The 24857-nt window shown below is 37.9% G+C and overlaps 2 protein-coding genes and 1 pseudogene across 2 annotated transcripts; 1 reads left to right on the top strand and 2 right to left on the bottom strand.

Annotated features, from left to right (window-relative positions):
• Window positions 1–6753: 6753 nt before the first annotated feature.
• On the bottom strand, window positions 6754–8015 carry LOC121832161 (olfactory receptor 7E24-like). Its single transcript, XM_076544073.1, has one exon. The coding sequence runs from the start codon at window positions 7753–7755 to the stop codon at window positions 6754–6756; it is 1002 nt and encodes a 333-aa protein (XP_076400188.1). The 5' UTR covers window positions 7756–8015.
• A 7037-nt stretch (window positions 8016–15052) lies between these two features.
• LOC102920215 (olfactory receptor 7E24-like) lies at window positions 15053–20965 on the bottom strand. Its single transcript, XM_006998920.3, has 2 exons — window positions 20832–20965; window positions 15053–16001 (listed from the first exon to the last, which is right to left on the bottom strand). Exons 1-2 carry the CDS (start codon window positions 20858–20860, stop codon window positions 15053–15055), a joined length of 978 nt encoding a protein of 325 aa, XP_006998982.3. The 5' UTR covers window positions 20861–20965.
• Window positions 20966–21617: 652 nt separating this feature from the next.
• LOC102919899 (alpha-enolase pseudogene) lies at window positions 21618–22622 on the top strand (annotated as a pseudogene).
• The last annotated feature ends 2235 nt before the right edge of the window (window positions 22623–24857 follow it).

Genomic DNA, 24857 nt, shown 5'->3' with positions numbered 1-24857 from the left:
CCACATAATCTCAGTAAAATATCTGGTAGAAAAACATGGTTTTCCTATGTTTAAGCAATGCCATTGATTTTCTGAAGTGCAATCAGAGTAAAGTGATTTACACTTTACTTTAGAGTAAAGTGATTTTCATGTGAGTCAGGCCTGGTGTATAGGTGTCAATGTTCTTACTTCAGCTACAGAGGAAATTTCAGGTTCACTCTTTGAACAGAGCACATGCTTAAAACATAAAAGGTTTTAAATACAGAAAGTATTAATGATGTAAACACATGCGCAATGCCCTAATGGCTAAAGTAGATACCACTTGCTTCTCTACTAGGTCTGTTAGAGGAGATAATGTTGTTAAAGATCATTACAGTTGTGTAGACTAGTGGTTCTCTGAAACAGTTAACAGTGTATTTTTTCCATGGCTACTTAAAGTATCACAAGATCTTGGACTTCACAGGCTAATTTAATCAGAATATGTACATGGGAAATACTACATCATACTTACTTAAACCTGGATAAGAGACCACTGCCTTAGATTATTTCCTGGCATTTACGAAGTATTCAATTAATACTTTCTAAGCAATAATACTTTTAACAAGAAACCCACCATTACTAAATTATAAGCATTTTTTATATTATGTATGTTAGATGTGATATTTTACAGAAATTTGATTTATGATCAATGAACTTTGAGTTTAGTGCTCTGCATGATTTCATTGTCTAGTTCATCTATGTCAATGGCTGATAGAAACTCAGGGGACAGATTTTTTTACAGCGATATTACTATATAAATATCTATTGAAGTATATATATAAAGACATTTTAAACTAACCTAATACATATGTGATACTCATTCAGTAGTATGCAACACAGCCCATGCTGTTCCTAAACGTATTTGCTAACATTGAAATGTGGTTCTAAGTCTGTCTGTGAGTTTCCCGTATCTATTGTACAGGTATTAGCTAAATCATTCTCTCACGGACACACATGCATTAGTGTTTAAGTGCCATATTATTATAGGAAAAACTGGAAACTAAGGATAATAAACTGACATTTAAAAGGACCTATAGATTGCTTAGGAAATATTAAACCACAGAAAGTAGCTGAAGGAGTGCTCCCAGTTGTCTTTTCAGGAGAGCACATTCTGCCAGGCAGACAGAAGAACTTTGATCAACAGCCGCCCCATCAAAGCAGTCCTGGTCTGTCCCCAGAGAACTATGACAAGAGTATACATGAAAATCTCCCCATTTGTCCAAGCAATCACATTGGAATTTCTGTCTCTGTAAAACATAGTTAATTACTCAAATAGTAACTTCGGGCTATGAAAATATAAAAGCTAACAGATATTTCTGACCCTGACTGGCTCCCTTTTGTCCATTCATCCAGGCATGCACACTGACTAAAAGAATTTTCCCTTGTTAATCTCTAAGTAGTCAAGTGGTTTCTAACTGACCAGGCTTGTTAATTCAGTCACAAAATTACTTCAATCATCCAAAAGCGCATCTATCTTCCTCTGTTCATGCCAGTAGCTATTTAGTTACCTTTTAAAAAATATGGTAACTGAAAAAAAATGTGGTAACTGTCAGACTTGCAACAAGAGATGTCTGTGTCTATTAATATTCACCAGTTAATTGTTCCTATAAAAACAGTCAATATCACCTGGATCCTATTACCCCTTTTTGTATCACTGTTTAAACTATTGACTTTTTGATACTATAACATATGAATATCATCTGCTTTGCATGATTATTTTTGCCTTTTTCCCATGAATGACATCCTCATATTATGTGCCATCAAAAATGGCAAAATATACTTAATTATAATTCTTCTAAAATAATGCAATAGGAGATGCACTCACATGTAGAATATACTTCTATTTGTTTCCAATAAGGAAAACAGTGACCCGTGATTTGGAAACACTGAATTGAGAGAAAATTTATGATTTGTTCCATAGCCACATGCTCGTATAAACCCAGGATAACAACCCATCACCATTCAGAAACTGATAAAATTGGCATTGGATTTTTTTGTCCAAATTTAAAATCCTATGAATATAGAAAATATGAATTCACTGGGGAGTATTTCCAAAGGCCATTGGACCATAGAATTATGTGAAACTCTAAAGTGTGTCTTCCCACAATACACAAAATTGACCCTCCATTTCTTTTGATGCCTGTACATCCTTCTATCTTCTGGTGAGTTATGCACCATTTTTGGATAACCCAGTAGTGTGGCTATCAAATACCATGAGATGACCCAACATGATACAGAACCAAACACCAGAAAAATTTATCTTGGATCAATTTCTAGGTTACATCCTTGAATTGAATAAAATGTAAAGGAAACCAAATATGTGGAAGTCAGTGTTTTGAGAGGAGAAAGGGTCTACTTTCTGGTTAAAATGTGTATTGTTTATTTCACATCTGTGCCAATAACTCTTTAGGCCCTATGAAACCAAAAGATGAACATTAAAAGTGTTAAGTTATATCAATGTACAAAACATACTTATATAAGAAGGATAGCACATAGAAAAAATACTAAAATTTGGTCACATGATACTTAAGGTATCTCGGAATTATTCATGACATGTCCTAACTCACATAAATATATAGCAGAGACAAAATAATTCAAAAAAATTGTGTCATTCTTTTAATCAGGAGTGTTTTGGTCTGGTGTTACTTTTTTATTTGATTATTTTTATATTTCAAATTATAGTAAAATGATAATATAACATATATATACTTCCTTCCATTTCACTCTCAAAACCCTCTATATAACTCACCCCACTCTACTTCACATTCACAGCTGTTGTGCACATTCATTGTTATTTCATTAACGTATATATTATTTTCATTTTACTAATCATATGATTTTAACAAAAAATTCAGAAGTCTTACCAGCACATATGTTTTTTTAAGCGCTCATGTTTTCAAACTACAAATGATATAGGTATCTGATCGCATTTCCTCATGAAAAATTACTGGCTGAGATTCAGAATGATGGAGGATGCTGACAGCAACAAAAATATCCAGGAAAATAGAACACAGTCTTTGTAGACCTGTAAACCCAGCACTTCAGAGGGTGAGGCCAAGTATGGACCAAGGGAACTAGAAAAGCCTGAGTTGAATTATTGTTTCATTGTTTTGAGACTGTTCCAAATGTACCTCAAATATACTACCCGCAATTCACACAGCAGAACTAAACATTCCATTATAAAAGATCTAGAAACCACACGGGAAAGAAGACATGGGCCTTTTTTCTGGAATAAAATCATAAATAAATCATGAAATGACTGTTCACAGAAAAGATCATTTTGTGTTTTACTCAGGCAAAGTAACTAACACAAGACTTCACGCATTTCAACCTGACCACCTACTACATGTTACACAGAAACACTGTCTTTGTCTTTCACTTTCTATAAATTAATAATTAGGCAGAAGCTTATAATTTAGGAACTTTGAAAAACTATTCAGATGAAGTAAGATACATAAAATATAGAGCTCAGATCTCCACCAGGGAAGACCTTAAAGGTCACACACTCATAGTAGCTTTCTTCAAATCTATAGTTACAAAATCACCCTCACCACCATGTCACAGTACTTTAGATTGCATATAAAACAACTTAGTTGGACATATTTGCTGCTCTCTTTGGTCATAGGAGTATGCAGAAGAGACACTGGGGATAGTCCGATGAGAATTTGAGGACTACCATCTCAACTAAGAACATATGATCCCAGTACAGAGACTTAAATATTTTATTACCGTTATTATACCATCAGGCTACCCAAATTATCACAGTTCATATGATTAGAAAGAAAAATAATTCTTGTCATCTCTTCTTCATCCTCAATTCCCTCAGAACTTACATGACTAAACTGTGGGTCTGTGTGGCCATGATGAAAGGCTGTAGATATGGCAAACATTCCTTGCTTGTTGGCTGGTGAAGGCTTACTTGAATCCTGAAGTGAATATAATAGCAAGAGCTTCCTGATGCAGAAATAACACTGTAGGAAGAGCAAATAGGGATATATAGTCCCGGATGACACAGATTAAGCTGATGACCAGGAGGGACAAGCTAACTAATTATTCTTACAAAACCTAAGAAAATCAATGCACAGAGCTGGTGATTACTCATGGTGGTTCAAAATATTGCAGTCTCTAAGGAATTCCTGCTGTTAATGGAGGAAGCAGAAGAGATGATATCAATGCATTAAGTATGAGGTCCTAAATTTTTCATTTTCCATTTTATCTGTTTGAGCTCTCTTTAGTAGTTCTCTTGTTGTTGATGATGTTGTTGTTGTTTTGTGTTGTTAAATTCTAATGAATGTGCTCTTCTGTGTCTGCAGAAATCTATTTCTTTCTGGTGTGGCAATCTGAAGACCAAGATTCAATCTCGAGATATATGCCAGAGAGATCTTTGACTCTCAGGGAATCCCACTGTTGAGATTGACCTCTGGTCCTCAAAAGGTCTCTTACTGGCTTCTTAGCCCAGCAGTGCCTCCACTAACACCTAAAAGGCCCTCACAGAGGCAGGAGATCTCTATGAGTTCAGGGCCAGCCTCATCTACAAAGTGAGTTCTGTGACAGCCAGGGCTGTTACACAAAGAAATCCTATGTCAAAAACACAAAAAGAAAAAGTTTAAAAAAAATTGTAATTATTTTATTTCCAAATCAGTTAACAAGCTCTATTTGGAGATGAAAATGATGAGGGAAAGGAGGAAAAGAAGATTAAAATCCTATTTTAATTTGTTTCACTGACAATGGTTATGACAGAAAAGCCTTCACAAATGTAATTCAAAATACTGGTGTGAATTAAAAGACATACTGTTTATTATATAGTATTACATTCAAGTGTACATATAATTTTCAGAGGGTACATTCCCACTGGTAACATTTGTGATCTCCAATGATCAGGAAATTAGTGGACTAAGACCAGGATCAATACATTAAGAACAAATGCCATTGAATCACTGTTAAATTCACAATTTTATTTTACTTTTATAAATTTTCCACTTTAAGTACATTTCTTCATCCAAGGCTATCTCTCTAAATAGAGTAACCATGCATTACCAACAAAGTCAGTCAAAGTTAACAGCTGTGGACCACAAATAATCCCATCAGTGCATCCCCAGGTTAGGCTCTCACTCTGTCTCATTCTGGAGGAAGGCAAACTCCTTCACAGGAAATCAACTGGAGACAATTCCACACAGCCACAAATCCCAATGCATGGATTGGAAAATGATATTTTCCCAGTCCTTCACTGTTATAAATCAGAGAGCAGAATGTCAGGGCAGCAGGTTCAAGAAAGGAGCTGAAACAAGTTTGCCCCATTAGGAGATAGTCTTGTGACCATAGTGGGAAGGGGACATGATCAGACCTTGAAGTGGGAGTGCATTCAAAGGACCTCACACCAGAGGAAGCTTGGTGGGGCTGTGAAGGTAGAGAGCTTGATGTGGGAGAGGAACAAAGTCACCTGCCTTGTACAGCATGATGTGAGTTCTAAAAGGGAAAGATAGGCCCCTCAGTGGCCCTCCGAAATATCCTACAGAACAAATGTTTAATACTTGAATAGTTTGTCTGGGGGTAGGAATTCCCTCACCATTTCATTGGTCAGACACAGTGTCCATGTGTCCTAGTGCTTTCTACTGCTGTGATAAATGCCATGACCAAAGCAACTTGGGTAGGAAACAGTTTATTTGATGTATACATCCCAATCACAGTCCATCATTGACTGAAGCTCGTGTCAGAACTCAAACAGAAGTGGAAATCATGGAAGAAACCTACTTACTGCCTTGTTTCTAACCTCTTTTTCAAGGACCTTTCTTATAGCTCCAAGAACCACCTGCCCAAGTTTAGCACAGTCTGAAGTGGGTTGTGCCCTCCCACATCAATCATCACTCAAGAAAATGACACACAGACACTTGTAATGGAAGTTCTTCCTCAATGGATGTTCCTTCTTCATGTTGACTCTATATGGGAAAATCTAACCAGCATGCCAAGGGAAATGGAAGATTCATGTACTGAGTAGGATCATGAATTTATCTTGCTATTGTAAGGAGGGGGAACTGGATTGCTCTCGCCTCATCCACTTACCCACACACCCCAGCCTGAGTACTCAAAGCAAGGTTGTCTTTATAGAGGACAGACTACAGGAGAGTTAGCTTGATTTCTGGGAGATAGAGAGGCAGGTAGAGGGTCTCATATCTAACATCCACCATTGATCATTGTCTCAAGCTATCCTCAGGATCAATGGGAGAGAAAATCCAAGTGAAACCTTCAGGTCTAGGATATCTAAGGATGAGGTATACTGAGCTTTCCCCTTCCACATAATCATGTCTATTCATTTCTTCCTTATTCATGGCCTGTTCAAGGCAGCCTGGTTGACAAGACTGGTTATCTGTCATTTCTAAAACACAATCTCAGCAGACTAGCCACTTTAAATTGGCTTATGAGCAGCATTTAGGTGTTGCTCTCATTCATACTGTGAGGTGTTGTTCAATAATGTGCACCATTCGTCTCTAGAAAAGTTTCATCTCCCCAACTTCAATTTTTGTGCATTTCTAAAACAACCCATCCACCATAATACAACCTCAATGACCACCACTTTATCATGCAATATTGTGACATATCATTTAGTAATAATGCATGAGTCAATAACTGGGATTTACATGTACAGTTTGTGCATGTATGTGCGTGTGTGTATGTGTGTGTGTGTGTGTGTGTGTGTGTGTGTGTGTGTGTGTGTAAATTTATAAAGAGTATCAGTGATTATAATGCTCTGCTAAGAATCTTCCTTAAGGCAGTTTTAATGTCCTTGTTCCGCAGGCTGTAGATGAAGGGATTCAACATAGGTGTGACCACAGTGTACATCACTGAGGCCACTGCATTGCCTCTTGGATTATGTGACCAAGAGGAGCTCAGGTACACTCCTACTGCGGTTCCATAAAACAGGCAAACAATGGACAAATGAGACCCACAGGTGGAGAAGGTTTTGTGCTTCCCACTTGATGATGGTGATCTTATGATGGAGGAAACTATTTTAAAGTAAGAGAAAACAATTCCTGAAATAGGAATTAACCCAAAGACAGTGCCTATACTGAATTTGACTATGACATTGGTGACAGTATCAAAATGGGCAAGTTTAAGGACTTCAGAAGGGTCACAGAAGAAGTTGTAAATTTCAATAAAATCTTCACATTTGGAAGAATTGAATATTGCTACATAGTGCCACTGCAATTCTGCAAAGCTAAGGAGAAAAGACCCTAGAAGCAACATCCCACAGCGAGTTGGATTCATAATGACATGGTAGTACAGGGGATGGCAGATGGCCACAAACCGGTCAAATGCCATCACAGCCAGAAGCATGTCATCCATACATCCAAATATTATAAACAGTGACATTTGTGTCAGGCAGCCCACATAGGAGATGACTTGGCAGTGACTTTGAATGTCCACAATCACCCTTGGAACAGTGGTGGAGATGAAACAAATATCAACTATGGACAGGTTGGAGAGGAAGAAGTACATGGGTGTGTGGAGATGGGAGTCAGAGCTTACTGTCAGGATGAGGAGCAGGTTTCCAAACAGGGCCAAGATATACATAGACAACAAAAGGCCTAAGAGGACAGTCTGGACGTCTGGATCCTCCGAGAGTTGAATGAAATGGAATTCTGGTACACATGTTGAGTTTCTCATGTTTTTATTTCTTGAACATCTTCTGAAGGAAACCAAAAATGTTTTTAACAATGGTACCAGCATGCATATAGACATTTTTCATAATTTGAGTAAAGTAAGTTCAAATAGTATTTTCTCAAGCCTATTGTGACTTCATTCATAATTCTTCAGTTGTGGTAAATGCCATTTACTAAATAGTGTTGTGTTCTTGGGTCATGTGTTGTTACCTATTATGAGAACTTTATTGAATATAGTAATCTATATGATGTGAAGCTAGAATCACTGTAAACAGCTGGCCTGTAGCACAGTAAAATGAAGCAAATACCTTTAAGACAAAATGGATATTTTGCAGAAGCTTCACTTTAAGAAAACTGTCAATTATATCAAATAAAAACTTGAAGCACTTAAAAATACTGCTTTTTATTGCAATGAATATTCTTCATTTTTTTGTTTTGAGATTTAAGTCTTCCTTTCAAAATTAGATCTTTAAAACCGATTAGTATGTGTGTCTCTTATTTTTTCTTAGTATATTTCAAATTTTTTGTAAATATATCTTAGTTAAATCCATATTATCACAGAACATCTCTGTCCACGACTGCTAAGATATCCAGTGATATGAAAAATGTCAGGAAAAATAGTTGAAATTTTATCCTGCAAAACTAATTTGCGGGGAACATCCACATAATCGCAGTAAAATATCTGGTAGAAAAACATGGTTTTCCTATGTTTGAGCAATGCCATTGATTTTCGGAAGTGCAATCAGAGTAAAGTGATTTACACTTTACTTTAGAGTAAAGTGATTTGCATGTGAGTCAGGCCTGGTGCATAGATGTCAATATTCTTACTTCAGCTACAGAGGAAATGTCAGGTTCACTCTTTGGTCAGAGCACATGCTTAAAACATAAAAGGTTTTAAATACAGAAAGTATTAGTGATGTAAACACATGTGCAATGCCCTAATGGCTAAAGTAGATACCACTTGCTTCTCTACTAGGTCTGTTAGAGGAGATAATGTTATTAAAGGTCATTTCAGTTGTGTAGACTAGTGGTTCTCTGAAAAAGTTAACAGTGTATTTTTTCCATGGCTACTTAAAGTATCACAAGATCTTGGACTTCACAGGCTAATTTAATCAGAATATGTACATGGGAAATACTACATCATACTTACTTAAACCTGGATAAGAGACCACTGCCTTAGATTATTTCCTGGCATTTACGAAGTATTCAATTAATACTTTCTAAGCAATAATACTTTTAACAAGAAACCCGCCATTACTAAATTATAAGCATTTTTATATAATGTATGTTAGATGTGATATTTTACAGAAATTTGAATGATGATAAAAGAACTTTGAGTTCAGTGGCTCTGCATAATTCATTGTCTAGTTCATCTATGTCAATGGCTGATAGAATCTCAGGGGACAGATTTTTTTACAGCGATATTACTATATAAATATCTATTGAAGTATATATATAAAGACATTTTAAACTAACCTAATACATATGTGATACTCATTCAGTAGTATGCAACACAGCCCATGCTGTTCCTAAACGTATTTGCTAACATTGAAATGTGGTTCTAAGTCTGTCTGTGAGTTTCCTGTATCTATTGTTCAGGTATTAGCTGAATCATTCTCTTATGGACAGACATGCATTAGTGTTTAAGTGCCATATTATTATAGGAAAAACTGGAAACTAAGGATAATAAACTGACATTTAATAGGACCTATAGATTGCTTAGGAAATATTAAACCACAGAAAGTAGCTGAAGGAGTGCTCCCAGTTGTCTATCAGGAGAGCACAGTTCTGCCAGGCAGACAGAAGAACCTTGATTAACAGCCGCCCCGTCAAAGCAGTCCTGGTCTGTCCCCAGAGAACTATGACAAGAGTATACATGAAAATCTCCCCATTTCTCCAAACAATCACATTGGAATTTCTGTCTCTGTAAAACATAGTTAATTACTCAAATCATAACTTGGGGATATGAAAATATAAAAGCTAACAGAGATTTCTGACCCTGACTGGCTCCCTTTTGTCCATTCATCCAGGCATGCACACTGACTAAAAGAATTTTCCCTTGTTAATCTCTAAGTAGTCAATTGGTTTCTAACTGACCAGGCTTGTTAATTCAGTCACAAAATTACTTCAATCATCAAAAAGAGCATCTACCTTCCTCTGTTCATGCCAGTAGCTATTTAGTTACCTTTTAAAAATATGGTAACTGAAAAAAATGTGGTAACTCTCAGACTTGCAGCAAGAGATGTCTGTGTCTATTAATATTCACCAGTTAATTCTTCCTATCAAAACAGTCAATAGCACCTGAATCCTATTACCTATTTTTGTATCACTGTTTAAACTATTGACTTTTTGATATTATAACATATAAATATCATCTGCTTTGCACGATTATTTTTGCCTTTTTCCCATGAATGACATCCTCCTAATATGTGCCATCAAAAATGACAAAATATACTTAATTATAATTCTTCTAAGATAATGCAATAGGAGATGCACTCACGTGTAGAATATACTTCTATTTGTTTCCAATAAGGAAAACAGTGACCCGTGATTTGGAAACACTGAATTGAGAGAAAATTTATGATTTGTTCCATAGCCACATGCTCATATAAACCACAGGATAACAACCCATCACCATTCAGAAACTGATAAAATTGGCATTGGATTTTTTTGTCCAAATTTAAAATCCTATGAATATAGAAAATATGAATTCACTGGGGAGTATTTCCAAAGGCCATTGGACCATAGAATTATGTGAAACTCTAAAGTGTGTCTTCACACAATACACAAAATTGACCCTCCATTTCTTTTGATGCCTGTACATCCTTCTATCTTCTGGTGAGTTATGCACCATTTTTGGATAACCCAGTAGTGCAGCTATCAAATACCATGAGATGACCCGACATGATACAGAACCAAACACCAGAAAAATTTATCTTGGATCAATTTCTAGGTTACATCCTTGAATTGAATAAAATGTAAAGGAAACCAAATATGTGGAAGTCAGTGTTTTGAGAGGAGAAAGGGTCTACTTTATGTTTAAAATATGTATTTTTCCTTTCACATCTGTGCCAATGACTCTTTAGGCACTATGAAACCAAAAAATGGTAGTTAAAAGTGTTAAGTTATATCAATGTACAAAACATACTTATATAAGAAGGATAGCACATAGAAAAAATACTAAAGTTTGGTCACATGATACTTAAGGTGTCTCAGAATTACTAATAACATGACCTAACTCACATAAATATATAGCAAAGACAATATAATTCAAAACAAATGTGCCATTCTTTTAATCAGGAGTGTTTTGGTCTGGTGTTACTTTTTTATTTGATTATTTTTATATTTCAAATTATAGTAAAATGATAATATAACATATATATACTTCCTCCCATTTCACTCGCAAAACCCTCTATATAACTCACCCCACTCTACTTCACAATCACAGCTGTTGTGCACATTCATTGTTATTTCATTAACGTATATATTATTTTCATTTTACTAATCATATGGTTTTAACAAGAAATTCAGAGGTCTTAATAGCACATATCTTTTTTTAAGAGCCCATGTTTTCAAACTACAAATGATATAGGTATCTGATCGCATTTCCTCATGAAAAATTACTGGCTGAGATTCAGAATGATGGAGGATGCTGACAGCAACAAAAATATCCAGGAAAATAGAACACAGTCTTTGTAGACCTGTAAACCCAGCACTTCAGAGGGTGAGGCCAAGTATGGACCAAGGGAACTAGAAAAGCCTGAGTTGAATTATTGTTTCATTGTTTTGAGACTGTTCCAAATGTACCTCAAATATACTACCCGCAATTCACACAGCAGAACTAAACATTCCATTATAAAAGATCTAGAATCCACACGGGAAAGAAGACATGGGCCTTTTTTCTGGAATAAAATCATAAATAAATCATGAAATGACTGTTCACAGAAAAGATCATTTTGTGTTTTACTCAGGCAAAGTAACTCACACAAACTTCACCCATTTCAACCTGACCACCTACTACATGTTACACAGAAACACTATCTTTGTCTTTCATTTTCTGTAAAATAATAAATAGGCAGAAGCTTATAATTTTGGAACTTTGAAAAACTATTCAGATGACGTAAGATACATAAAATATAGAGCTCAGATCTCCACCAGGGAATACCTTAAGTGTCACACACTCATAGTAGCTTTCTTCAAATATATAGTTACTGAATCACCCTCACCATCATGTCACAGTACTTTAGATTGCTTATGAAACCACTGAGTTGGGCATATTTGCTGCTCTCTTTGGTCATAGGAGTATGCAGAAGAGACACTGGGGATAGTCCGATGAGAATTTGAGGACTACCATCTCAACTAAGAACATAAGATCCCAGTACAGAGACTTAAATTTTTATTACCATTATTATACCATCAGGCTACCCAAATTATCACAGTTCATATGATTAGAAAGAAATAATAATTCTTGTCATCTCTTCTTCATCCTAATTCCCTCAGGACTTACATGACTAAACTGTGAGTCTGTGTGGCCATGATGAATGGCTGTAGATATGGCAAAACTCCCTTGCTTGTTGGCTGGTGAAGGCTCACTCATGAATCCTGAAGTGAATATAATAGCAAGAGCTTCCTGATGCAGAAAGAACACTGTAGGAAGAGCAAACAGGCATAAATAGTCCCAGATTACACAGATCAAGGTGATGACCAGGAGGGACAGGCTAACTAATTATTCTTTCAAAACCTTAGAAACTCAATGCACAGAGCTGGTGATTACTCATAGTGGTTCAAAATATTGCAGTCTCTAAGGAATTCCTGCTGTTAATGGAGGAGGCAGAAGAGATGTTATCAATGCATTAAGTATGAGGTCCTAAATTTTTCATTTTCCATTTTATCACAGTTTGGGCTCTGTTTAGTACTTCTATTGTTGTTGATGATGTTGTTATGTTGTTAAATTCTACTGAATGTGCTCTTCTGTGTCTGCAGAAATCTATTTCTTTCTGGTGTGGTAATCTGAAGACCAAGATTCAATCTCAAGATATATGCCAGAGAGATCTTTACTCTCAGGAAATCCCACTGTTGAGATTGACCTCTCTTCCTCAAAAGGTCTCTTATTGGCTTCTCTGCCCAGCAGTGCCTCCACCTACATCTAAAAGACCCACACAGAGGTAGGAGATCTCTATGAGTTCAGAGCCAGCCTCATCTACAAAGTGAGTTCTGTGACAGCCAGGGCTGTTACACAAAGAAATCCTATTTCAAAAACACAAAAAGAAAAAGTTTAAAAAAATTGTAATGATTTTATTTCCAAATCAGTTAACAAGCTCTATTTGGAGATGAAAATGATGAGGGAAAGGAGGAAGAGATTAAAATCCTATTTTAATTTGTTTCACTGACCGTGGTAAAAGCCTTCACAAATGTTATTCAAAAATATAGGTGTGAATTAAAAGACAAACTTTATTATATAGTATTACATTCAAGTGTACATATAATTTTCAGAGGGTACATTCCCTCTGGTAACATTTGTGATCTACAATGATCAGGAAGTTAGTGGACTAAGACCAGGATCCATACATTAAGAACAAATGCCATTGAATCATCTCTTTAAATCACAATTTTATTTTACTTTTATAAATTTTCCACCTTAAGTACATTTCTTCATCCAAGGCTATCTCTCTAAATACAGTAACCATACATTACCAACAAAGTCAGTCAGAGTAAACAACTGTGGACTCCAAACAACCCCATGAGTGCTCTCACTCTGTCTCATTCTGGAGGGAGGCAAACACCTTCACAAGAAATCAGCTCCAGACAATTCCACATAGCCATAAATCCCAGTGCATAGATTGGAAAATGATATCTTCCCAGTCCTTCACTGTTATAACTCAGAGAACAGAATGTCAGGGCAGCAGGTTCCAGAAAGGAGGTGACACAAGATTAATCAATTAGGAGATAGTCTTGTGGCCATAGTGTGAAGCAGACATTATCAGACCTTGAAGTGGAAGTGTATTCAAAGGACCTCATACCAGAGGCAGCATGGTGGGGCTGTGAAGGGTGAGATGCTTGATGTGAGAGAAAAGGAAAGTTACCTGCCTTGTACAGCATGATATGGGTTCTAAAAGGGAAATATAGGCCCCTCAGTGGCCCTCAGAAACATCCTACAGAACAAATGGTTATTACTTGTATAGTGTGTCTGGGGGGAGGAAGTCCCTCACCATTTCATTGGTCAGACACAGTGTACATGTGTCCTAGTGCTTTCTACTGCTGTGATAAATGCCATGACCAAAAGCAACTTAGGTAAGAAACATTTTATTTGATGTATACATCCCAATCACAGTCCATCATTGAGGGAAGCTGGTGTCAGAACTCAAACAGAAGTGGAGGCCATAGAAGGAAGCTACTTACTGGCTTGTTTCTAAGCTCTTTTTCAAGTACCTTTCTTATACCTCTAAGAACCACCTACCCAAGGGTAGCACTGCCCAAAGTGCCCTCCCACATCAATCATCACTCAAGAAAATGACACATAGACATGCTTACAGAAAATTCTAATGGGAGCTTTTCCTCAATAGATATTCATTCTTCCCACTGACTCTATTTGGAAAAAACTAACCAGCATGCCAAGGGAAATGGAAGAGTCAGGTACTGAGTAGGATCGTGAATTTATCTTGCCATTGTAAGGAGTTGGAATTAGATTGGTTCCCCGCCCCCCATCCATTCACTCACTCCAGCCTAAGTGCTCTAAGCAGGGTTGTCTTTAGAGAGGACAGACTACAGGAGAGGGTAGCTTGATTTCTGGGATATAGAGGGGCAGGGAGAGGGTCTCATATCTAACTTCCATGACTGATCATTGTCTCAAGCTATCCTCAGGATCAATGGGAGAGAAAATCCAAGTGAAACCTTCAAGACTAGGATGGCTAAGGATGAGGCATACTGAGCTTTCCCCTTCCACATAATCATGTCTATTCATTTCTTCCTTATTCATGGCCTGTTCAAGGCAGCTTGGTTGACAAGACTGGTTATCTGTCATTTCTAAAACACAATCTCAGCAGACTAGCCACTTTAAATTGGCTTATGAGCAGCATTTAGATGTTGCTCTCATTCATACTGTAAGGTGCTGTTCAACAATGTGCACCATTCATCTCTAGAAAAGTTTCATCTCTCCAACTTCAATTTTGTGCATTTCCAAAACTACCCACCCACCATATGTGCAACCTCAATGACCACCACTTTATCATGCAATATTGTGAAGTATCAGTTAGTAATAATGGGTGAGTCATTAACTAGGATTTACATGTACAGTTTGTGTGTGGTGTGTATGTGTGTGTGTGTTTGTGTGTGTGTGTGTGTGTGTGTGTGTGTAAATTTATAAAGAATGTCAGTGATTAAAATGCTCTGATAACTATCTTCTTTAAAGCAGTTTTAATGTCCTTGTTCCGCAGGCTGTAGATGAAGGGATTCAACATAGGTGTGACCACAGTGTATATCACTGAGGCCACTGCATTGCTTCCTGGACTATGTGATGGAGAGGAGCTGAAGTACACTCCTAGTCCTGTTCCATAAAACAGGCAAACAATGGACAAATGAGACCCACAGGTGGAGAAGGTTTTGTGCTTCCCACTTGATGATGGTGATGGAATGATGGAGGAAACAATTTTAAAGTAAGAAAAAATTATTCCTGAAATAGGAATTAACCCAAAGAGAGTCCCTATACTGAATCTGACTATGATGTTGGTGACAGTATCAAAATGGGCAAGTTTAAGGACTTCAGAAGGGTCACAGAAAAAGTTGGAAATTTCAGTAAAATCCTCACATTTGGAAAAATTTAATATGGCCACATAGTGCAACTGTAATTCCACAAGGCTAAAGAGAAAAGACCTTAGAAGTAAGACCCCACAGCGAGTGGGATTCATAATGACCTGGTAATATAGGGGGTGGCAGATGGCCACAAACCGGTCATATGCCATCACAGACAGAAGCATGCTATCCATACACGCAAATATTATGAACAGTGACATCTGTGTCAGGCAGCCCACATAGGAGATGACTTGGCAGTGACTTTGGAGGTCCACAATCACCCTTGGAACTGTGACGGAGATAAAACAAATATCAACTATAGACAGGTTGGAGAGGAAGAAGTACATGGGTGTGTGGAGATGGGAGTCAGAGCTTACTGTCAGGATGATGAGCAGGTTTCCAAACAGGGCCAAGATATACATGAACAAAAATAGTCCAAAGAGGACAGTCTGTAGATCTGGATCCTCAGAGAGTTGAATGAAATGGAATTCTGGTATACATGTTGAGTTTTGCATGTTTTTATTTCTTGAACATCTCCTAGAGGGAACCAAAAATGTTATTAACAATGGTACCAGCATGTATATAGACTTTTTTTATAATTTGAGTCAAGTAAGTTCAAATATTGATTATTTTTTCACGCAAATTGTGACTTCATTAATAATTCCTCAGTTGTGGCAAATGCCATACTCTAAATACTGTTTTGTTCTTAGTTCAATTGTTACTTCTTATGAAAGCCATATTGAATACAGTAATCTAGATGATGTGAGGCCAGAATTACTGTAAACAGCTGGCCTGTAGACACAGTAAAATAAAGCAAAACTATTAAGACAAAATGGATATTTTGCAGAAGCTTCACTTTAGAAAAATTGTCAATGAAATCAAATGAAACCTTGAATCACTTAAGCATACTTCTTTTTATTGCAATAGCTGAAACAGGCTTATCTTCCTTGGAATATATCTGACAGTGTTAAGTCATAGTCTCTAAATAAAAATTAACAATTCCTACCCAGTAAAATATTTTCAGGTCCCAGTGTCTTCTATAGGTTTCTTTTTTCTTTGACTTTAAAAAAAATTCTCCATTCTTTTTTGTTTTGGTAGTTTAGTCTTTGTTGAACATTTTTTAGGTTTTTAAAATCTATTAGTATATGTATCCCTTATTTATCTTAGAATATTTCAAATTTTTGTAAATATATCTTAGAAAATTCACATTATCACAGAACATCTCTGTTCACAACTGTTAAGATCCAGTGATGTGAAAAAAGAAAATGAAATGTCAATAAATACAGTTGAAAATTTATGCTGCAAAGCTAATTTGGAGGAAACATCTCCATATAATCTCAGTAAAATATCTGGTATGAAAACATGATTTTCCTACGTTTAAGCAATGCTATTGATTTTCTGAAGTGCAGCCAGGCTGACCCAGAACCCTAGTTTAAGTCCCTCCTCCTCAGATAGTAAAGTGATTTGCATGTGAGTCAGGCCTGGCGCATAGATGTCAATGTTCTTACTTCAGCTACAGAGGAAATTTCAGGTTCGCTCTTTGGTCAGAGCACACAGAATTCCATAAACATAAAAGGTTTAAAATACAGGAAGTATTAGTGATGTAAACACATGGGCAATGCCCTAATAGCTAAAGTAGATACCACTTGCTTCTCTGCTAGGTCTGTTAGAGGAGATAAAGATCATTTTAGTTGTGTAGACAAGTGGGTCTCTGAAACAGTTAACAGTGTATTTTCCCATGGCTATTTAAAGTACCACAAGATATTGGACTTCACAGGCCAATTTAATGAGAATACGTACATGGAAAATACTAGATTATACTTACTTAAACCTGGGTTAGAAACTACTGCCTAAGAATATTTTTTGGTGTTTACAAAATATTCATCTAATATTGTATAATAATACTTTTCACAAGAAAGTCATCTTTACTAAATTATAAGCATTTTTATATTATGTGTGTCAGATGTGATATTTTACAGAAATTTGAATTATGAAAGAACTTTTAGTTCAGTGGCTCTGCGTGATTTCATTGTCTAGTTCATCTATGTCAATGGCTGAGAGAAACTCAGGGGACAGATTTTTCCAGTGATATTTCTATATAAATATCTATTGAAATATGTATAAAGAGACATTTTAAACTAACTTAATACATACTTGATGCTCATTCAGTAGTATGCAGCACAGCACATGCTGTCCCTCAAACATATTTGCTAACATTGAAATGTGGTTCTAAGTCTGTGAGTTTCCTATATCTATTGCACAGGTATAGCTGAATCATTCTCTCATGGACACACATGCATTAGTGTTTAAGTGCCATGTTTATATAGGAAAAACTGGAAACTGAGAATAATAAATTGGTATTTAAAAGGACCTATGGATGGCTTAGGAAATACTAAACCACATAAAGTAACAGAAGGGGTGCTCCCAGTTGCCTTTTCTTTTTTTTCGAGACAGGGTTTCTCTGTGTAGCTTTGCGCCTTTTCGAGACAGGGTTTCTCTGTGTAGCTTTTCACCTTTCCTGGATCTCGCTCTGTAGACCAGGCTGGCCTCTAACTCACAGAGATCCACCTGGCTCTGCCTCCCGAGTGCTGGGATTAAAGGCGTGCGTCACCACCGCCCGGCTCCCAGTTGTCTATCAGGAGAGCACAGTTCTGCCAGGCAGACAGAAGAACCTTGATTAACAGCCGCCCCTTCAAAGCAGTCCTGGTCTATCCCCGAGAACTAGGACAGCGGTATACACTGAAAATCTCCCCATTTGTCCAAACAATCACGTTGGAATTTCTGTCTCTGTAAAGCATGGTTAATTACTCAAATCGGAACTTGGGGATATGAAACTAGACAAGCAAACAGGGATTTCCAACCCTGACTGGCTCCCTTTTGTTCATGATCCAGGCATGCACACTGACTAAAAGAATTTTCCCTTGTTAATCTCTAAGTAGTCAAGTGGTTTCTAACTGAGCAGGCTTGTTAATTCTGTCACAAAATTACTTCAATCATCCAAAAGTGCATCTATCTTCCTCTGTTCATGCCAGTAGCTATTTAGTTACCTTTTAAATTAAATAATGTAACTGAAAAAAATGTGGTAACTGTCAGACTTGCAACAAGAGATGTCTGTGTCTATTAATATTCATCGTTAAATTGCTCCTATAAAGACAGTCAATATCACCTGGATCCTATTACCCCATTTGGTATCCCTGTATAAACTATTGACTTTATGATATTATAACCTATAAATATTATCTTCTTTGCATGATGATATCTTCACTTTTCCCATGAATGACTTCCTCCTAATATGTGCCATCAAAAATGGCAAAAATCTACATAATCATAGTTCTTTTAAGATAATACAATATGAAGTGCACTCACATGTAGAATATATTTCCATTTGTTTCCAATAAGGAAGACAGTGGCCCTGGTTGGGAATCAGCGAATTGTGAGAACTTTTATGATTTATTCCATAGCCCCATGCTCATACAAACCACAACATAAAAACCCATCTCCATTCAGAAAGTGATAAAATTGGCATTGGATTTATTTGTCCAAATTTAAAATCCTATGAATATAGAAAATATGAATTTACTGGGGAGTATTTCCATACGGTATTGGACCATAGAATTATGTGAAACTCTTAAGTGGGTTTTCACACAGCACACAAAATTGACCTTCCATTTCTTTTGATGCCTGTACATCCTTTTACCTTCTGGTGAGTTAGGCACCACTTTTTGATAACCCAGTAGTGCAGCTATCAAATACCATGAGATGACCCAACATGATACAGAACCAAACACCAGAAAAATTTTCTTGGATCAATTTCCAGGTCGCATTCTTTAATTGAATGAAAATGTAAATGAAAATAAATGTGTGGAAGTCAGTGTTTTGAGTGGAGAAAGGGTCTACTTTATGTTTAAAATATGTATTGTTCATTTAACATCTGTGCCAATTACTCTTTAGGCCCTATGATACCAAAAAATGAAAGTTAAAAGTGTTAACTTATATCAATGTACAAAATATAAGTAGGAGGACACATAGAAAAAATACTTACTAAAACTTGGTCATATGATAGTTAAGGTGTCTCAGAATTACTAATAACATGTCTTAATCACATATATATATATATATATATATATATATATATATATATATATCAGAGACAAAATAATTCAGAACAAATGTTTCATTCTTTGAATCCAGAGTGTTTTGGTCTGGTGTTAGTTTTTTATTTGATTATTTTTATATTTCAAATTATAGTAAAATTTCTTCCTTCCATTTCGCTCTTCAAACTCCCTATATAACTCACCCCCCACTCCATATTCATAGCTTCTGTGGCTATTCATTTTTATTTCGTGCATGTATATATTTTTTTTCATTTTACTAATCATATGGTTTTACCAGAAATTCAGAGGACTTAACAGCACATATCTTTTTAGTCTCTCATGTTTTCAAACCACAAATGATATAGGGATCTGACCGCATTTCCTCATGAAAAATTACTGACTGAGCCTCAGAATGATGGAGGATGTTGAGAGCAACAAAAATACTCAGAAAAATAGAACACAGTCTTTGTAGGCCTGTAAACTCAGCACTTCAGAGGGTGAAGCAAAGTATAGACCAAGGGAACTAGAAAAGACTGAGTTGAATTACTGTTTCATTGTTTTGAGACTGTTCCAAATGCACCTCGAATATACTACCTGCAATTCACACAGCAGAACTAAACATTCCATTATAAAAGATCTGGAAACCACAGGGAAAAGAAGACATGGGCCTTTTTTTTCTGGAATAAAGCATCATGAAATGACTGTTCACAGAAAAGATCATTTTGTGTTTTACTCAGGCAAAGTAACACACAAACTTCACCTATTTCTACCTGACTACCTAGGATATATTACACAGAAACACTGTCTTTGTCTTTCACTTTCTATAAAATAATAATTAGGCAGAACATTATAATTTTGGAACTTTGAAAAACTATTCAGTTGAAGTAAGATACATAAAATATAGAGCTCAGATCTCCACCAGGGAAGACCTTAGTAGTAACACACTCATAGTAGCTATCTTCAAAGGTATAATTACTGAATTACCCTCACCAACACAGTCACAGTACTTTCGATTGCTTATAAAACCACTGGGTTGGGCATATTTGCTGCTTTCTTTGGTCATAGTAGTATGCAGAAGAGACACTGGGGATAGTCCAATGAGAATTTGAGGACTACCATCTCAACTAAGAACACGAGGTCCCAGTAGAGTGGCTCAAATTTTTATTACCATTATTATACCATCAGGCTACCCAAATTATCACAGTTCATATGATTAGAAAGAAATAATAATTCTTGCCATCTTTTCTTCATCCTCAATTCCCTCAGAACTTACATGACTAAACTGTGGGTCTGTGTGGCCATGATGAAAGGCTGTGCATATGACAAACATCCCTTTCTTGTTGGCTGGTGAAGACTCACTCTTGAATCCTGAAGTAAATACAATAGCAAGAGCTTCCTGATGCAGAAAGAACACTGTAAGAAGAGCAAACAGGGATATATAGTCCCGGATTACACAGATCAAGCTGATGACCTGGAGGAACAAAATAACTAATTATTCTTACATAACCTTAGAAACTCAATGCACAGAGCTGGTGATTACTCATACTGGTCCATAATATTGCTATCTCTAAGGAATTCCTGTTGTTAAAGGAGGAAGCAGAAGACATGTTAACTGTTCTCAAGAGGTTAGGTATGAGGCTTTTTGTCTGACGTCCTAAATTTTTCAATTCCATTTTTATTTCAGTTTGGGCTCTCTAGTAATTCCTTTTCGTTGTTATTAAACTCTACTGAATGCTGTCTTCCATGTCTGCAGAAACCTGTGTCTTTTCTGTGTGGCAATCCAAAGGTTAAAAATTCACCTGTGTATTTTTAAGATTCATGCCAGAGATCTTTGACACTCAGGGAATCCCACTGTTGAGGTTAATCTGTGCACCTCAAAAGGTCTCTTCCAAGCTTCTGTGCCCAACAGTGCCTCCACTGACATCTGTGAGGCCCTAGAATTCCGTGACAATTATAAGAAGTGCTACTGGGTAAGAGGGTCTCAAACGCTGTTGGGCACATCAATTAAACTATTGCATCTGCTCTGGGTAGCAAGAAACTGAATGCTGTAGAACAAGAGAAGATAGACAAACTGATGGTCAAACTGGATGGTACTGAAAAGAAATCTAAATTTGGTACAAATGTCTGAAAAGCTGCTGCCATGGAAAAGGGGGTGTCCCTGTACCTTCACATCGCTGACTTGGATGGCAATCCTAAAGTCATCCTGCTGGTCCCAGTTTTCAATGTGATCAGCTGTGGTTCTCATGCCAGCAACAAGCTAGCCATGCAAGAGTTCATGATCCTGCCTTGGGGGCATCCAATTTCCAGAAAGCCAGGCACCTTGGAGCAGAGGTTTATCACAACCTGAAGAATGTCATCAAGAAGAAATGCAGGATGGATGCCACCAATGTGAGTAATGAGGACAGGTTTGTGCCTAACATCCTGGAGTACAAAGAACCGTTGGAGCTGCTGACGGCTGCAATTGAGGAGGCCACAATAAAGAAGTCCAGCTACACTGACCAGGGTGTCATCGGGTTGGACCTGGCTGCCTCTGAGTTCTTCAGAACTGGCAAACAGCTGACCTGTATGAGTCTTTCATCCGGGAGTATCCAATGGTGTCCATTGAAGATCCCTTTGACTAGAACTACTGGGAAGCTCGGCAGAGGCTCAGCAGAAGCTGGACTAATGCAGGCATCCAGGTGATTGGGAATGATCTCATGGTAACCTACCCTAAATGGATTGCCAAGTCTGAGGCAGAGGAGTCCTGCAACTGCCTCCTGCTCAAAGTGAACCAGCTCGGTCTCTGGGACCAAGTCTCTGCAAGAGTGTTAGCTGGAATGTCATGGAGTCCCAGCGCTCTGGGGACACTGAGGATACTGTCATCACTGACCAGGGGGTGGTGTTCTGCATAAAACAGATCAAGACTTGTGCCCCTTGCTGATCCAAGCACCCAGACAAGTACAATCAGTTCCTTAGAATCAAGGAAGAGATGGGCAGTGAAGCTGAGTTTGCTGGCAGGTCCTTCAGGAGTCCGGTGGCCAAGTTAAACATGGACTGGAGAGCCCTGGAGCCACCAGTTGCTTAGATCCTGTCCCTGGTATCATGGAGACGGCTCAAGGCTGGCCACATAACTTCCTTAGCTGTTCCAAACCAGATCAGACCACCTGGAGCCCTGCTGATAAACCCAGCTCTGCAATAATGTGATTGCTCCAAATCATTGTTTCTGTCACCTCACTTTCCAGCTAGTGTCTGGAGCCATCATAACTCTAGGGTGGCTACAGTCAAGACACCCCAGTGGTTCTACATGCAAAATAAAACAGTGACCCCAAACTACATTAATAAATTAATGGATAAAATTTACTTTCATACCTTGATTTTTTTATTATTTCATTCTACTGTTAATGTTTTCACAGACTTCAATATTCATTCTTTTTTTTTGAAAGAAAGATTTATTTGTTTATTATGTATACAGTGTTCTGCCTACACATATGCCTATAGGCCAGAAGAGGACACCAGATCTCATTACAGATGGTTGTGAGCCACCATGTGGTTGCTGGGAATTGAACTCAGGACCTCTGGAAGTACAGCCAGTGCTCTTAACCTCTGAGCCATCTCTCCAGCCCCGAATATGCATTCTTTATTCATATTCTCTGTAAGATCCTTGAACATATTCACATTTGCTACGTTTGAAGAACTTGTATTGTGCTTCAGCTATATTGTATTCCTCAAAGCTGGTGGAAGCTTGTCTGGGATGTTCACATTTGTGTCTTTGCACTGGGGTCTAAACATCTGGAGCTATGATGTGGGAAGTGTTTCTTGGTGTTGGTATCTGCTTGTCTTTGGTAGATGGCTGTTCCTTTCGTTTGGTTGCTGTTCCCCTCTCTGGATCCTAGGCAAGTGTGGTGGCTCTGAGGTCTCTGGTAAAGAATACTTATGTGGGTAGGTCACTGGCAGAAATGAATGGAGATGGACTAAGAGGAAAGGCTCAGAAGACTGTGGGAAAGAGCTAGGGGGATGTGTCTGCACCAGGAGGGAAAGTCCCCAGGGAATGTAGGTGTGGCAGTGCAAAGAGGCTGTGGTAGGATAGATAATAAGTCTGGAGAGACGGGGGTGAAAGGGCAAGGCAAACCCTGGTTCTGCACCAAACTGTGAAGTCACCAGTGAATGGAGTTTGATTTGGAGGAGGGGCTTCTGCCAAGAGGCTGCTGCAGGTCCAGGAGTAAAGTGCGGAGAAGGAATAATGAAGGCCGGGAAGAACAGTGAGGACTGCCTAGCTGAGTCCCAGACCAGTTTGGCCACAGGAGTCCCTGGTAGAAAGTGTTTGTGGGACTTGATGGCCCTCCAGAAGGAATGAAGGTGGGGTGGGAGAGAACGCCTGAGAGGGTCAGCAGGAAAGACCTAGCTGCATCTGCAGCAAGGAACAGAGTCCCCGGGAGGTAGGATGAGAGGAAGAGCTCATGTAAGCAGGCTGCAACAGGACTGTGAGACTGGGAACATGGAAATGGTGGACAGGAAGGACAGGGAAAATTGCCCACCTGAGTCCCAGCCCTGTGTAATCACTGGAGACCACCGGCAGAAAGTGTTTGTGAGGATCAGAGCTGGCACACAGGAATGGAGATGGGCTAGAAGGAAGGCTGGGGGAGTTGGCAGGAAAGAGCCAGGGTCCCCGGGGCTGTGCATCTTCATAGAAACACTTATTTGGTCTTTTGTTCTTAGGAATGTTGAGGAGGTTGCACCGGAGGATTAATCCTAGGGTCTTACAGATGCTAAGCAAGCACTAACACAAAACTACATCCCCAGTCTTTTCTACTTTTACCACTTATTTTGAGACAGTCTCACTAAATTTCCCTGCCTGAAGCACACAGTAAATAAGACAAAATGACAGCCTACAGAATGGGAAAAGATTTTCACCAAACCCACATCTGATAGAGGGCTGATCTCCAAAACATATAAAGAACTCAAGAAACTAGACATCAAAATAACAAACAATCCAATTTAAAAATGGGCTATAGAACTAAACAGAGAATTCTCAAAGAATTTCAAATGACCGAAAGACATTTAAGGAATTGCTCGGCATCCTTAATTTTCAGAGAGAGGCAGATCAAAACAACTCTGAGATACCATCTTACATCTGTCAGAATGGCTAAGATCAAAAACACTAATAACAGCTTATGTTGGAGAGGATGTGGAGCAAAGGGAACACTCCTCCACTGCTGGTGTGAGTGCAAACTTGTACAGCCACTTTGGAAATCAGTATAGTGATTTCTCAGAAAATTGGGAATCAATCTACCTCAAGACCCAGCTATACCACTCTTGGGTA

This window comes from Peromyscus maniculatus, chromosome 9, assembly GCF_049852395.1.
Source record: "Peromyscus maniculatus bairdii isolate BWxNUB_F1_BW_parent chromosome 9, HU_Pman_BW_mat_3.1, whole genome shotgun sequence".
Classification (NCBI taxonomy): Eukaryota; Metazoa; Chordata; class Mammalia; order Rodentia; family Cricetidae; genus Peromyscus; species Peromyscus maniculatus.
Note: the sequence above shows the minus strand (reverse complement) of the source record. Positions and strands in the feature narration are given on the sequence as shown.